This window comes from Chiloscyllium punctatum, chromosome 45, assembly GCF_047496795.1.
Source record: "Chiloscyllium punctatum isolate Juve2018m chromosome 45, sChiPun1.3, whole genome shotgun sequence".
In the NCBI taxonomy this organism is placed as follows: Eukaryota; Metazoa; Chordata; class Chondrichthyes; order Orectolobiformes; family Hemiscylliidae; genus Chiloscyllium; species Chiloscyllium punctatum.
In genome coordinates, this window is record NC_092783.1 from 48,120,706 (window position 1) to 48,134,894 (window position 14,189).

Genomic DNA, 14,189 nt, shown 5'->3' on the forward strand with positions numbered 1-14,189 from the left:
CCAGGGATTTATCCAACCTAATATTTGTTCCTCAATTAATAATAGCAAAACAAAACACATTATCTGTTTTTTTTTACTTCATTAGGGTACATTAGAGCTTGCTTTGCAGAACCTGTCACATTTTCCATACGATAACAGTGACAACAGTTCAATAGAGCCATATTGGGAATAAACTTGAAATGGAACTAAACTACAGACCAGTTATGATCTAACTGAATGGAGGGATGGGTTTGAGGGACTGAATCATCTGCTCCTGTTCCTGACACTGACAGTTTACATTTGACTGAGGATTCCATACAGAATCTTGATCTAATTTCTGAAATGAAAGCAGATAAATTAAAGCAGGGATGTGGAAAGATGGCAGATATTTGTGACTAGACTTTGCTTGTGTAAAGGTTAAATGACAATCACGAACAGACTGGGCCGAATAATCTCTCCACATACTGCAAGGAGAAAAAAGAAATCACTGTGTGCCTTCCTCTGTGATCAAGTATCTTATCCAGGCAGGTAAAGAACATAAGAACTAATAGCAGGAGTAGACCGTCTGGCCCTTTGAGCCTGCTCTACCATTCAATAAGATCATGGCTAATCTTCTTGTGGACTCCACTCCACCTACACAACCGCTCACCGTAACCCTTAATTCCTTTACTGTTCAAAAATCTACTTTTGCCTTAAAAACATTCAATAAGGAAGCCTCAACTGTTTCACTGGGCAGGGAATTCCACAGATTCACGACCCTATGGCTGAAGAAGTGCCTCCTCAACTCAGTCCTAAATCTGCTCCCCCTTATTTTGATTAGAGACAAAAACACTGCAGACGCTGGAATCCAAGATAGACAAGCAGGAGGCTGGAAGAACAGAGCAAGCCAGGCAGCATCTGGAGGTGGAGAAGTTGATGTTTTGAGTGTAATTCTTCTTCAGAAATGGGAGCTGCAGATAAAGGGGGGTGGCAGGGGCAGGGTGGTGAAGTGGGGATGGGTGGAGACAGGTAGACGGTATGACCTGGTTGGTTGATGGGAGGGATGAATCCGGTTCGTGGCAGGCAGGAGTGGAAGGGAGGGAGAGGGGCTGGGAAGGGTGGCAGGGGATGGGGAAGGACGTTACTTGAAATTGAAGAACTCAATGTTGAGTCCTCCGTGCAAAGAGCTGGAGGGCTGAAGAGGTCACTGCGCTGTGTCATTGAGAAAGGGACTCACTGAGTGCACGGCTGAAGGAGGCAGACAACTTCTTCAAAGTGGGCAACCTTTGTAGAGACTTTGCAGTGGAATAAACTTGGTTAGAGACAACATAAACTGCAGATGCTGGAATCCAAGGTGGATCCGTTCCCCTCACCACACTGCCAACCCCCTCCACCCCCAACCTCCTTTATCTGCAGCTCCCCCTACACCTACCAATCCTGAAGGGTTACACCCGGAACATTGACTTCTCTACCTCCTGATGCTGCCTGCCTTGCTGTGATCATCCAGTGTCCTCCGTGTCTACCCCCTTATTTTCAGGCTCTGCCCCCGGTTCTAGTTTCACCAATTCCCTTCATAATTTTATATTTTGTGATAAGATCCCCCTATTACTTTAAATTCTATTGAACGTAGTCCCAGTTCACTCAATCTCTCCTGATAAGCCAACTGTCTCAACTCTGGAGTCAACCTAGTGAACCTCCTCTGCTCACCTCCAGTGCCAGTACATATTGAAATTGTTTGAATGACATCCAAAATAGAACAGAGGATTAGTGTCTCCCCAAACTTTGATATATTTCTTCGCCCAGAATTGGATAAGCACTGCTGCAGTCATTGCAATTCAAATAACTTTGCACTGAGATGTTACGTAACAAGGCATGACAGAAATGCAAGAGACTTTAAGTAAAAAGAGCTGCCTAACTAAATTTGCAAGTTATTTTATTCATCATTTTCAATTATTATGTTCACATAACAAAATTCTTTGAGCCAGTACATTGATGGTTGTTGTAAATTTGCTCCAACAAGTGGTGATATTTCCATTGATCAAACTGCAGGTCAGCTAGAGATCCATTACTGCAAATCTATTCAGGCTGGAAAAATTAAAAAGACTGTAAGTGTTTAACGGTAAATTTTTAAAATTAAGTCACAGAGGGACTCTTGTGCTAGAGACGGTATCTCTGAACCAGGAGACCCAGACTCGATTCCCACCTGCTCCAGAGGTGTATAACAACATTAGAAAATATCCAGAATTAAGTCAATGTGTTGACAATATAATCCATACTAATGTTCACCTCAGTTGGCAACACTTTTAACTCCCCGGTTGCAGGTTCTGAATACAAAATGAATCTGAATACAAAATCTATAGTGACACTGGTGCAGTGCTGAGAGAATCCAGCACTGTCTGAGATGCAATTTTTTAGACAAAGTAAAAAAACCAGGCCTAACTTTCTCCTTCAAGGGCAGTGGCTCTCATGGTCCAACTTTGTTCACATATGTTTGCCAATATCATTTAAAATAAAAGTGGATTATCTGGTCATTAATATATTTCTGTTTAAGCCGAATTTATGGTGCTCCATTTGACTACTTCTTTTCCTCCCTAAAAACTGTTGCCACACTTCAAAAGTACTTAATTTGCAGCAAGGGGCATTTTCACTTGCGGCTTGCCAAAGGGAAGTGGGTGCATGAAGGGCGAGAAAACACTGCAGTACAAAGCAGAAAACACTGCAGTACAAAGCAGAAAACACTGCAGTGCAAAGCAGAAAACATGAGGAATGAAGCGAACTAAATTACACACTGACACAGATTCAGCTGGCATCCTTCTATTCTGTGACCATTTCACAAGACAGCCAGGACGATGGAAGGTAAACTGGTTGGACCTTGGTCGCTTTTTTGGTCCAGAACTCCTTACATTGCTGAGACATTTGACAACATCTGAATTAACAAGTAAGCCTTTCTGATATGTAGCATATATACATCACATATGTAGCAGCAATGTTAGTTATGTAAGCTCAGCGCATGTACCTGCTTTATTTCAGGGCCAGTTGCAACAATCACAGGAGGGATCAAAGACTAATCCAGTAGCACATTCATTCACGTAGGTGACTCCATTAACGCATCGATAGTAGATGTTCTTATTCTGTTTATCAGGGTAGAAACCATTGGATTTGCCAGAGCAAAATTGTGAGTTACCTCCAGAAGGAGCATTAGTGTTGGGATTAGGAGGAGCAGCAGTGCTGGGAAGAGGAGAAGCCACACATTCTGAAAAGAAATAAGTTTCAATAAATTCACATAAAGGCAAACACTGCAGATTCTAGAGATCTCAAACAAACACAGAGAATGCTGGAGAAACTCAGCAGGTCTGTCAACATCTGGGGAAGAGAGAAAGAGAATTAATGTTTTGAGTCTGGTATAACTCTACTTTGGAACAGAGAAGAAAGTTCATGCCAGACTCGAAAGGTCCATTCTGCTTCTCCCTCTCTAGATGCTGATAGACTTGCTGAGTTTCTCCAGTATGCTCTGTGTTTGTGTCATTAATTCATAGTTCAGTGAAAACAATTGGTGTGAGTGGACATACTTAAAGACGTAAATGGAGTGAACTTTAATTCCACCTGAAATGGGCATGAGATCAGGAGTTGTGTGTGGGCAACATGCCAGAAACCATCATTGTTAGATTGCTGCCAATGAGTGATGGGTATTGAGAGACATCCCACTGTCACTTATTGATTGTGAGAAGGCAGGAAATCAATTTTCACCATATACCAAACCCAGAAGAGGTGGAGTCCAAGCGGCCAAGTTCTGCATTATTTTCTGTGTAATCAATAAGTGCTCCTCCCTCCTTTGATACATGCAGGGTTACAGGGATGGGATGGGTCTGGGTGGGAAGTTCTTCAGAGGGTCAATGTGGACTTGATGGACTGAGTGGCCTGTTTCCACACTGTAGAGATTCTAAAGGTCAGGAATCCGGAATTTCCCTCCAAATACTACTTTACCCACAATAGAGTAGCAGAAATTGCAGAAGGTAGCTAATCCCACTATGTTAAGGGCAGTTAGAATAAGGCAACAAATGTTGACTTTGATTGTGATACTCACATCCCATTCAATAATTCTTTTAAAAAAGTGGACACTAAAATCTCATTTAATTTGTGCTAACAAGCAAGTTATTCCAATCTGACTATGCCATTTGACACTGTAATGTTTGGCTCTAAATTGTTCTATTGCTTTTGTTCAAATGATAAGGTATCCTATCTGCATTAATATTTTTCTACTGAGGTAATCAGAAGCAAAGCACATTGAAAAGACAATTTTTGAACTTATTTACATAAATAACATTAACTTACTCATAAGCAGCAACAAGTAGATGGTGGAAGTTATTGTCACAACAAAGGATTACCTGGATTTATTCCAAGACCATTGTGCAATTTACTGATGAGAGGATAACGTCCCTGGTGGCAGAAAGTGCCACTGAAGTCATCCAGAGAAAGAGTCCATACCATAGCTCCTCCAATTTTGTTTTCCTTCAGCCATTTGATCTGGAACATATCCAGGGGAAAAGTTGCCATTGTTAACCTGAAGCTTTCACTTCACATGCGTGCTCATAAGATCTACAGCACCTCAAATTGTGAAGACAAACCACTCATATTCTTATATGTTATGAATGAAAATGCATTTGTTTTACTTGGATATTTACCATTACATTTTTGTTCGAAGTCCCATAAAAAGGCTCTGTAAGATCATAATAAAACAAGGGAAAAGATATCTTGGAGTATAATTGAGACAAGTTGCTTTAGAATGTCATGGAGCCATAGTTAATAATATGGAGCCATGGTTAATAATATGTAATTACCAGAAATACTGTTATGGAAGTGCCCAGAGCTCCATTTCAATGTGAGAATTTTTCATGTGCGTCTTTGGAGAATATGGATAGACCTCCATTTGAGAATATTTAAAGCTTCAATTATCAATAGTATAACTGCATTTGTAATGTGAGATAATTCTTCACAACTTGGCACTGCCTGGAATTGCAATTGTAGTTTGGACACAAACAAGTGAGTTCAAAAATGAACCATGTACTTCTTACAATATTATCATGTGAATGAATGAAATAGAAATAAAATGGGCAGACATTGTAAATGTCATGCCTTAACCATGTCTAGTAATTTAAGAATAATGATTAGCTCATTTTGCAAATGCACTTATTACAGAGGGTTGTGATTAAGATTAACGATCAGAAAACCATAACTGCATTTTGGTTCTTGATAGGTAAATCTGGTGGCTAAGTCTAGGAAAATCTATGCAGTTCTGCATTTGTTAATCTAAGGCAGGGTATTATTGATGCTAAGTACAGTGAAACTTTACCAGACTGATTTCTAGGATGGCTGGACTGACGTATGAGGAGAGGTTGAATTGCTTAGGATTATGTTCACTGGAGTTCAGAAAAATGAGGGGGTAACCTCATAGAAACCTTTATAATTCTAACAGGACTAGACAGAGTACATGAGGGAAGGATGTTCCCAGTGGTCGGAGAGTCCAGAAGCATGGGCCACAGTCTGAGAATCAAGGCAAACCATTTAGGATAGAGCTGAGGGAAAAATGTCTTCACCCAGACAGTGGTGAGCCTATGGAATTCACTACCACAGAAAGAGGTCCAGGTGAAAATATTGTATGACTTCAAGAAGGAAGTGGACGCAGCACTTGGAGTTAAAAGGATCAAAGGATATGGGGGGAAAGCAGGAACAGGCTATTGAGTTAGACGATAGCCACAATCATAGTGCTTTTCAGCACCACTCTGCTGCCTGGCCTGCTGTGCTTTTCCAGCATCACTCTAACCTGGACTCTGATTTCCAGCATCTGCAGTCGTCACTTTTGCCTACAATCATAGTGAATGGCAGTGCAGGAGTGAAAGGCCGAATAGCCTACTCCTGCTCCTATTTTCTATACTTCGATGTTTCTATGTCTCCTCTCTGATAAGGCATGTTCGGAATGTCAGTGCTAAAGTATACATCCATGTGCGTAGCAGACCTTGTCTTCATAGCTTTGTGGGTTGTCATATCCAACCCATTCATTTCCTTTATAGGCATAAGGAACCATCTGTGGAGAATCCCATTTTTCCGTAGCACCTTTTAAGAAGAGGCAGATCTGTCAAAAGAATGAGACAATAGAGTGCAACCTTTTCAGTTGGGAATTATTACTAGTCTATCATAACTTAAGTGCACTTGAGATCTGCTTCAATCAATTATTTCCTGTTGGATTTACTTAGCTCTTCTGGATTTTTTTTCTTATGTAATGCGCAAGACACTGTTCTTTTGAATCTGGTTTTTAATTGACTTTGACTGGTCATGTAAAATGGAGATATTTTACATGACCAGCACTGTGATACCTCTCTCCTACGTTTAGCAGAAACATACACAATGGCCATCTCAGTTGACTTGTCTCAGTACCCACTAACCATTGAAAATTAATCCAAATTTCACACTTGCAAATCATTTTAAGGTTGAAAAAAAATTTATTGAAAGTTGTTCAAACATTTACATTGCTGGTTCCTAAACTTTGAATTATAGAAACCCCACAGAGTGGGAAGGGACCATTTTAGTCCACACCAACCTGCCAAAGAGCATCCTGCCTAGTCCCACCCAACCCTGTACTAATCATACCTAATCCATTTAGCCTATACATCCCTGGAGACTATGGAGCAATCTAACATGGCCAATCCACCTAACCTGTAAATGTTTGGGCTGTGGAAGAAAACCACAACACCCAGCAGAAAGCACAATTCCACACAAAAAGTCATTCAATGCTGGAATCAATCTCAGGTTTCTGGTGCTGTAAGGCAGCAATGCTAACCAGTATACCACTGTGCCACATTGCCACTCTTGGTCACATCTTTAAGAGGTGATATCAAAATGAAGCCAGTAGCCTTCAAATGGAGAAAGTATTAAAGGAATTGCTATGGTGGCTCCATGGTTAGCACTGCTACTTCACAGCAGCAGGGACCTAGATTCAATTCCACCCTTGGATGACTGTCTGTGTGGCATTTGAACATTCTTCCTGTGGCTGCATGGGTTTCCTCCAGATGCTCTGGCTTCCTCCCACAGTCCAAACCTATGCAGGTTAGGTAGATTGGCCATGATTCCTGATGAAGGGGCTCTTGCCTGAAATGTTGATCTTCCTGCTCCTCAGATGCCGCCTGACCTGCTGTGCTTTTGCAGCACTACTCCAATCTAGACTCTAATTTCCAGCATCCTCACTCTTGCCGTGCTAAATTGCCCAGAGTGTCCTGGGATGTGTAGCCATGGGTGGATTAGCCATGGAAAATGCAGGGTTACAGGGAGGGAGGTGGGGTGAAGGTGCGTCTGGGCAGGATGCTCTTCAGATGGTTGGTAGAACTTGATGGGCTGAATAGAGTATATCCATACTGTAGGGATTCTATAAAAAATGGTCTTGGTAGTAGCTTTGGTTCCAGGTTTTTGTCCTTATTGGCTAAGGAATTAAAGCAGAAAGCGATGGAATTACTTGTCACAAACTAACCTTCCCCAGATTTTGACAAAAGCTCATTGACCAGAAATACTTACACTGTATTCTTTTCTTCACAGATGCTGTTGAGTGTTTCCAGTAATTTCTATTTTTATTTAAGATTTATAGCATCTGCAATATTTTGCTTGTGTAAGGATAAGACTTTCCATGTCTATTCATCTACGTTGGTTTCCCTCCTGTCATTGATCAAGTTGTTATATAGAGTCATAGAGTCGAACAGCATAGAAACAGACCCTTTGGCCCAATTAGGCCAACCAAGTTTCCCAAACTAAGCCAGTTCAGATTGCCTGTGTTCAGCCCCACATCCCTCTAAACCTTTCCCTTTCATGTAGCTATTCAAATATCTCATATAATGAATACCAACCAAGCTAATGTATTCTCATGGAAAAATACAAGGTTTTAAAAGTGTTGGGATATGTGGCACCCTTCCACAACATACGTACCTCAAAATAAGCCAGAAAACCGGATTGTTGTGTATAATACCCAGCCGGTCCAGCACTACTGGCTGGGGCACCGACAGCAGTGCTGGATGTGCTCAGTCTGAATGAGTGGCCATAAGCTGGGAATCCAACATTCAGTTTCTCTGCAGGAGCTCCATTATCCTTCCAGTATTTAATGGTATAGGCCTATGAAGAAATTTGTAACATTAATTATTAGTTCAAGGAAGATGAAAGGCACTTAATCCTGTTGCAAAACTGAAATAGGTGACATTCATGAATACAAACCATGTTAAAGTATTTGTTATTGCCTTGAGCAGAAGGGAGAGCATAAAGAGGACTATTTTCTCCAGTGAAGCTATTCCAAGATCCATAGAAGTCATACGTCATCACATTGAAAAAGTCTAGAGTTCTGAAGGAAGGAAAACCAGTAACTTTGACATAAAACATACAATGCATATATTTATTCTTAACCATATTCAAGGTCGTCTCTTCCTCCAAGGGTGACACAGTGGCCAGCAGTGTCGGCTCACAACATCAGGGACCTGGGTTTGATTCCAGCCTCAGGTGACTGTCTGTATGGAGTTTGCATATTCTCCCTGTTTCTGCCGACGCTCTGGCTTCCTGCCACAGTCCAATGATGTGGGTTAGTCATGGTCAATATGGGGATTGGGAGGGTGCTGAGTCTTGCTGAGACACTCTTTGGAGGGTCAGTGCTGACTCGATGGGCTAAATGGCCTCTTTGTGCACTGTGGGGTTTCTATGATTCCAGTAATCTAAAACTCAATTTACATTTCAGCAAGTTTATTACTGTTTGCAATCATATTACAACCCTGAAGTTTTAGTCTATCAGCTCGATATCCCTTAGTGTATAAGTTATTCTCTTTGAGAATCAAATGCAGTGTGTGCAAATGAAAGAAAATCACTTGCAAATTTTCTTACATGAATAGTATTTTCTGAATGAATTGCAGTCAGGCACAGATTTTATTCCGAGTGCTGAACCCAGTGGGACAAATTACCATAAACAGCAATATCTATTCTTTACTGTGGACTTGATAGTAATTCCTAATTGATTACAATAATTTCAGAGGGAGATTGGTGAAAATGACATTCTGGCTTGATGTTCCACCAGAAAATCAGGGACTCAGTTTAGAAATTATACCCACCTCACCTTCGAAAAACATGATGAATTGTATATATTACCTGAGATGTGACAGATCAATTTAGTTTGAATAAGTATAGGGTTAGATATTTAGGAATGGATAACAAGATGCAAATTAGGAAATGTTTCCATTGGTAAAGATCAAACAGAAAAAAAGGCTAATTATTGATCAAAATATCTGGTCAACCTGAATAATAAAGAAAAATTTACTGCCAGGACACACCTGGAGGCATTACAGTGTATGTCAAAAGAAAGTAATAATGTTATTGGATAGATCAAGAGTTATGTCGGTTTAGGAAAAGGCAGGATGGTAAGTTGTCCTATCACATTTCTGATATAGCTAACAAATGTTTAATGAAGACTAGTCACATGGATTGTTTAAAATTAACTTTTGGACTCTAAGCTTTATTGGCAAGACCAACACCTATGACCCATCCTTAAATGCCCTTAAGAAAATGATGGTAAGATTCCAGATCTTTACACAGAAAAGAATTTATTTTACTTGGCGAAATGACTGCAAGAAGAAATTGTACATTTTTATTTCAAAAGAAGGTCGGTTCAAGATTGAAAAAAAAGTTTAATTTAAGCTGTGCTGTCGGAAATAAAAACACTCAGAAACCTTAGAAATCACAGCAAAGAAATCCCACAAATTATTTCATTTATGTGTAGCTCTATGTAAAAGAGTTGAGTCCCACTCTCCCTTTGCTGAGGTTACAATTGACCTGTAAGGCTGACACCATACTCACTGTCCCAGCTGAGGAATCTCATAGGCAGCTTCAATCGTAGATCTTCCAGCTGCTACTGCAGCTGAAAGTAACAATCGTGGTCTCCCAGTACTTTTCCCTTCTGCTTCAAAGGCTGCTAGCAGTTCCTAAAATACAAATGTTTTGAAATTTAGTTAGTAACTAATATAGCTTGCACAAGATGTGGCTTAACAAGATGTATCAAAGAAGTGCTAAGTTCCTTTGTTTTGAAAATTGTATCTATGGCCAAGCTTGGTGCAGTAACATGCCTAATGTCAGGGTTTTGGGGCTTTAGAGCCTTTGCCAGGCTTTAGCAAAGGTCAGAATAACAGCAGTTACTGCAAAGCAAATACAAATATCATTATGGGTTGCTATTGATGTGAAAAATCAACTGGCGTTCCTCGTCCTACTCAAAATCCAATGTCAGTTACTCGTAAGTGTCCATGTTGGGATAATGCAGATAATAATACTCCACCCTGACTCCACCCTGACTCCAAACCAGAGTAACATGTGCTCTGTTTACGCTGATACATGAATCTAGCCATGTAACTGAGGCATTGGAAGGAATTTATAGCCCAACCTGTCTTCAAGTGCTTCAAGAGAAGAGAAATTGAAGTAAAGTTGCCGGTCTCTCCAAAATGGAGCTTGTTGAAAAATGAGTGATAAGATAGAAAGAAATTTAATTTAAAATGATTTCAATGAAACAGCAGAATCTGATGATCTCAGTTAATAGCTCAAAGGTTTATCCTGAATCCACAAACGTTATGTGACTTTAACATGAAGGCTTATTGCAAGTTTTCTCAAAGTTTATGAAGTAAATACATTTTTATTTATTCATACGATGTCAATTTTTTATATAAATGGTGATCAAAATAATCTGTGTGTATTGTTTACTTTTTAACATTGTATAAGCAGAGTAACTTGCCAGTTAGGTTCTTACCTGTGTTAAGACTGTGAAGAGATGCTTGTCTTGAGCTGGGCTTCCTCTCGACCCAGGATACTCCCAGTCTATGTCCAAACCATCAAACCCATACTTACGTAGGAAGCTAATGGCTGATTTTATGAATGTTTGCCGATTTGCAGCTGTGGAAACCATAGCACTGAATCTATTGAAGAAAGTTAATGAAAAATCATTATTAACAACAGAGCTTGTTATGAAGCAATGTTAAAACGGACCTTATATGGTGACTCATGTCAGGAAGTTAGGAAGCAAAACAACATCATTCTCATTTAATTTCATGCAGAATTTGAAAGCAAATGTTTCCTTAAACAATGATTCCATCTTACTTTTGAGTTCCAAAGTTCCAGCCTCCAACAGAAAGAAGAGTTTTAAGGTTTGCATTCCTGTTGTGAACAAACAGTTGAATTAGAGACAAAAAGCAGTGAAGGGAATAAGACACTTAAATGAATTACTGAAATTACTTTCAACTATCACAATCTTAATCTGAGGAGACACTGCATCTAATTAATGTACAGTGCCTCAGTTCAATGATAAATTAAATAAGGGTGTATTATCAACAGAATCTCTGAAAAAATGGTTTTTTTGCTCTCTATAACTTCCTTTCTTTTTTGAGTTGTTTTGTGAAGCTGTGATGTTGTGGCTTTCAGTAAAGATCACTGAATAAGTTTCGAATTATCTAACATGCAATACTGAGGGACCTCTCAGCATGATGTAGATTGCTGATCCTCATAGATTGGAAATCAGATCTTGAACTCAAAATAAAGAGGTAGGGTAGAGCTATACCTCTTGTGTACATTATATGCAGTCATCAAAACAGAAGTTATATTTCAGGAGTTCATTATTAATGTACCATACCTGGTTTTCAAAGCATTAAATGATTTATAGAGAGTCACATCATTCCATTCGAAGGTAACAATTTTATTGTTGTTTATAACAGCAAAAGCATAGATCAGGTGAGTGCACATGCAAGGGTCCACATCATCTGGGGTATACTTTGCTATTCCTGGTCTGTACTGGGCCCAGTTTGCAAAGTAACAGGCCAGTCTGTAGGCAGACCCTGTGAGGAAGGTGAGATAGAAATCAGGAGTGCAGACGAAACACATTAAATAATGAATACTCTCTAATGAACAAAGACTTACCCAGTTGCAGGCATGCCAACAACGCCACTGTTGTAATAAAGGAAAAAGGGTAAGTGTTAGAATTATGATCAAAGGATGTGTAAAGATACAAAGGCTCAAGTCCTAAGGTGACTTTCTGAGTTGTACCTCAGTGTGCTGAAACAATGCATGGATATATGTTTGACCTCCTTACTCAAACTTATATTGTAAGGTGCTTGGCTCATTGAAGGATCATTGACAACTGTTGAATTAAACTTGACATTGCAGCTCGGTTGTACTGAACAGTTGATTTACTGACTTATTGAGAGATTATGACATTATTACATTTTCTTGAAATACTTCTGTCCCTTACTTTTGAAAAAAAAAGTATAGTTTATTTTTCATATTCTTATACAGCTAAGTTAAAGCATTCAATCACTGGTAACCAATGGAGCCTCATTGATTTACGAAACATTGTATGAGGTGGTGCAAATAACAACAAATTAACAGCTCTGAGCTTCAGTCTAATATTATCAACTTACACTCGGCTTTTCAACATCCGTTAAGGTTAAGCATGCTTGGAACACTTAGCATAAGATACTAAATGTAAAGGCTAGTTGCTTTACTGGGTCAACAACTTTGGTGTGGCCAAGACTACATTCATATCCTGTGTCTGAGGACAGGAAAGGATGAGACCATGGTTGAATTTGAATACAAGGATAAAACATATTATAATCAAGATGCTGCTAAGCCATAAGCAAATGCGTAAGCAAGCGCAGAGGTGATGGGTGAACAGAACTTGTGAGTTACGATATGGACAGCAAAGCTTTGGATAAGCACAAGTTTATGTCAGGTGGATGAACATTGGAGTAATCAAATCTCAATGCAACAAAGGAGCAAAAGAAGGTTTCAGAAGCAGATAAACAATTTGAGTTCAATAACATCACCCGCTCCCATTTCATTGAAATGACAGAACATGGATTGAAAGTTATATTTGTGAATTTGTCTACAAGGACACAGCACTCTCAAAAAGCATTGCTTCTGGTTAAGTTTTTTAAAAAATCACAAATGACTGCAGTTAACTGAAGCATTCTGCCTTGTGGCTACTTAAACTTCCAATTATATGTAAAATTGGCAGATCTTTTTATTAAGCGTGAATGACTTCTGTTGTCAGAGTTCCCATTCTTTCATGGGATATGGGCATTGCTGACTGGAGCAGCATTTGTTGTTCAATCCTAATTACCCTTGAGAAGAGCTGTCTTCTCACGCAGCTGCAAGTCCATGAAGATTACATGCTGTTTGAAGTGAGGAATGCGCAGAAAATTTGCATTACAGAAATGAAAAACAAATTTAGTAATCCCTTTGGAAATTCCTCAGCAGGTGAATAACAAAGCAATACTGAATGGGGTTGTCAAGTGGATTGGTCTGAATCAGCAGAAACATTATTACATTAAACTGTGGCAATATGAGCATGTAATCTGAAGAGATTTTATTGCTCAGACAAGACCAAGCTCTTTGACATAAACTGATTTATTTGTAATGAAATCAAAAAATAAGTCTTTTCTTTGTTCCATGCTCCATTTAATTACTGAATATTTAAAAGAAACCCTACAACATAAAATACGTTCACACAGAGAGAAAACTCACCTGTCCCAAGTACAAACTTCATCATTTTGCAAGTGGTGTATTTTAGATGCCCTACTTCATCTTAAATATACTGAACTTATCACTAATTATTAAAAGCTTTGTGTGTTGAGAGCTTTATATCTTTGGAAAAGTAAACATACTTGCATTTGAACTTTATAATGAAATGTCAACACACTTTAGTGCTTGTCTTTCTCATTATGTTGGAAGTCTTATCTCAAATACCACCAGTGGTTCCAGCTAAAATATTGTCCTTCATTATAACCCTGCATTGAAGATAATATTCTGAAGCATGGGGAGATAGGAATGTTGTCGGATTAACTCTTAAAAAGAAGTCAATAAGTCAAGGTAGAGAAGGTGTGAAGAGCAATATGGATAAAAGAAATGAAAAGGCTTGAGGAATGCCAGGTGGCATGAGGATGGAGTCTAATTGTGTCCATGTGTTGTAAACTCAAGCACAGAATATGGAAAAGCACTAATGCCACACACCAAGATATAAGAATGCTGCTTTTGTTAACAATACTAGCCAGGATGGCTGAGTGTTAAGTGATAGGAATCTGGGCGGCATGGTGGCTCAGTGGTTAGCACTGTTGCCTAGCAGTGCCATGGACCTGGGTTCGATTCCTGCTTGGGCAACTGTCTGCGTGGAGTTTGCACATTCT

At 39.4% G+C, this 14,189-nt stretch overlaps 1 protein-coding gene across 1 annotated transcript; it reads right to left on the minus strand.

Annotated features, from left to right (window-relative positions):
* Positions 1-1,874: 1,874 nt before the first annotated feature.
* Positions 1,875-13,591, minus strand: LOC140467383 (acidic mammalian chitinase-like). The gene is made up of 12 exons (XM_072563703.1): positions 13,531-13,591; positions 11,926-11,952; positions 11,642-11,843; positions 11,113-11,169; positions 10,766-10,931; positions 9,829-9,953; positions 8,209-8,332; positions 7,927-8,109; positions 5,972-6,088; positions 4,344-4,482; positions 2,975-3,211; positions 1,875-2,043 (listed from the first exon to the last, which is right to left on the minus strand). Exons 1-11 carry the CDS (start codon positions 13,553-13,555, stop codon positions 2,985-2,987), a joined length of 1,392 nt encoding a protein of 463 aa, XP_072419804.1. The 5' UTR covers positions 13,556-13,591; the 3' UTR covers positions 1,875-2,043; positions 2,975-2,984.
* Between the last annotated feature and the right edge of the window lie 598 nt (positions 13,592-14,189).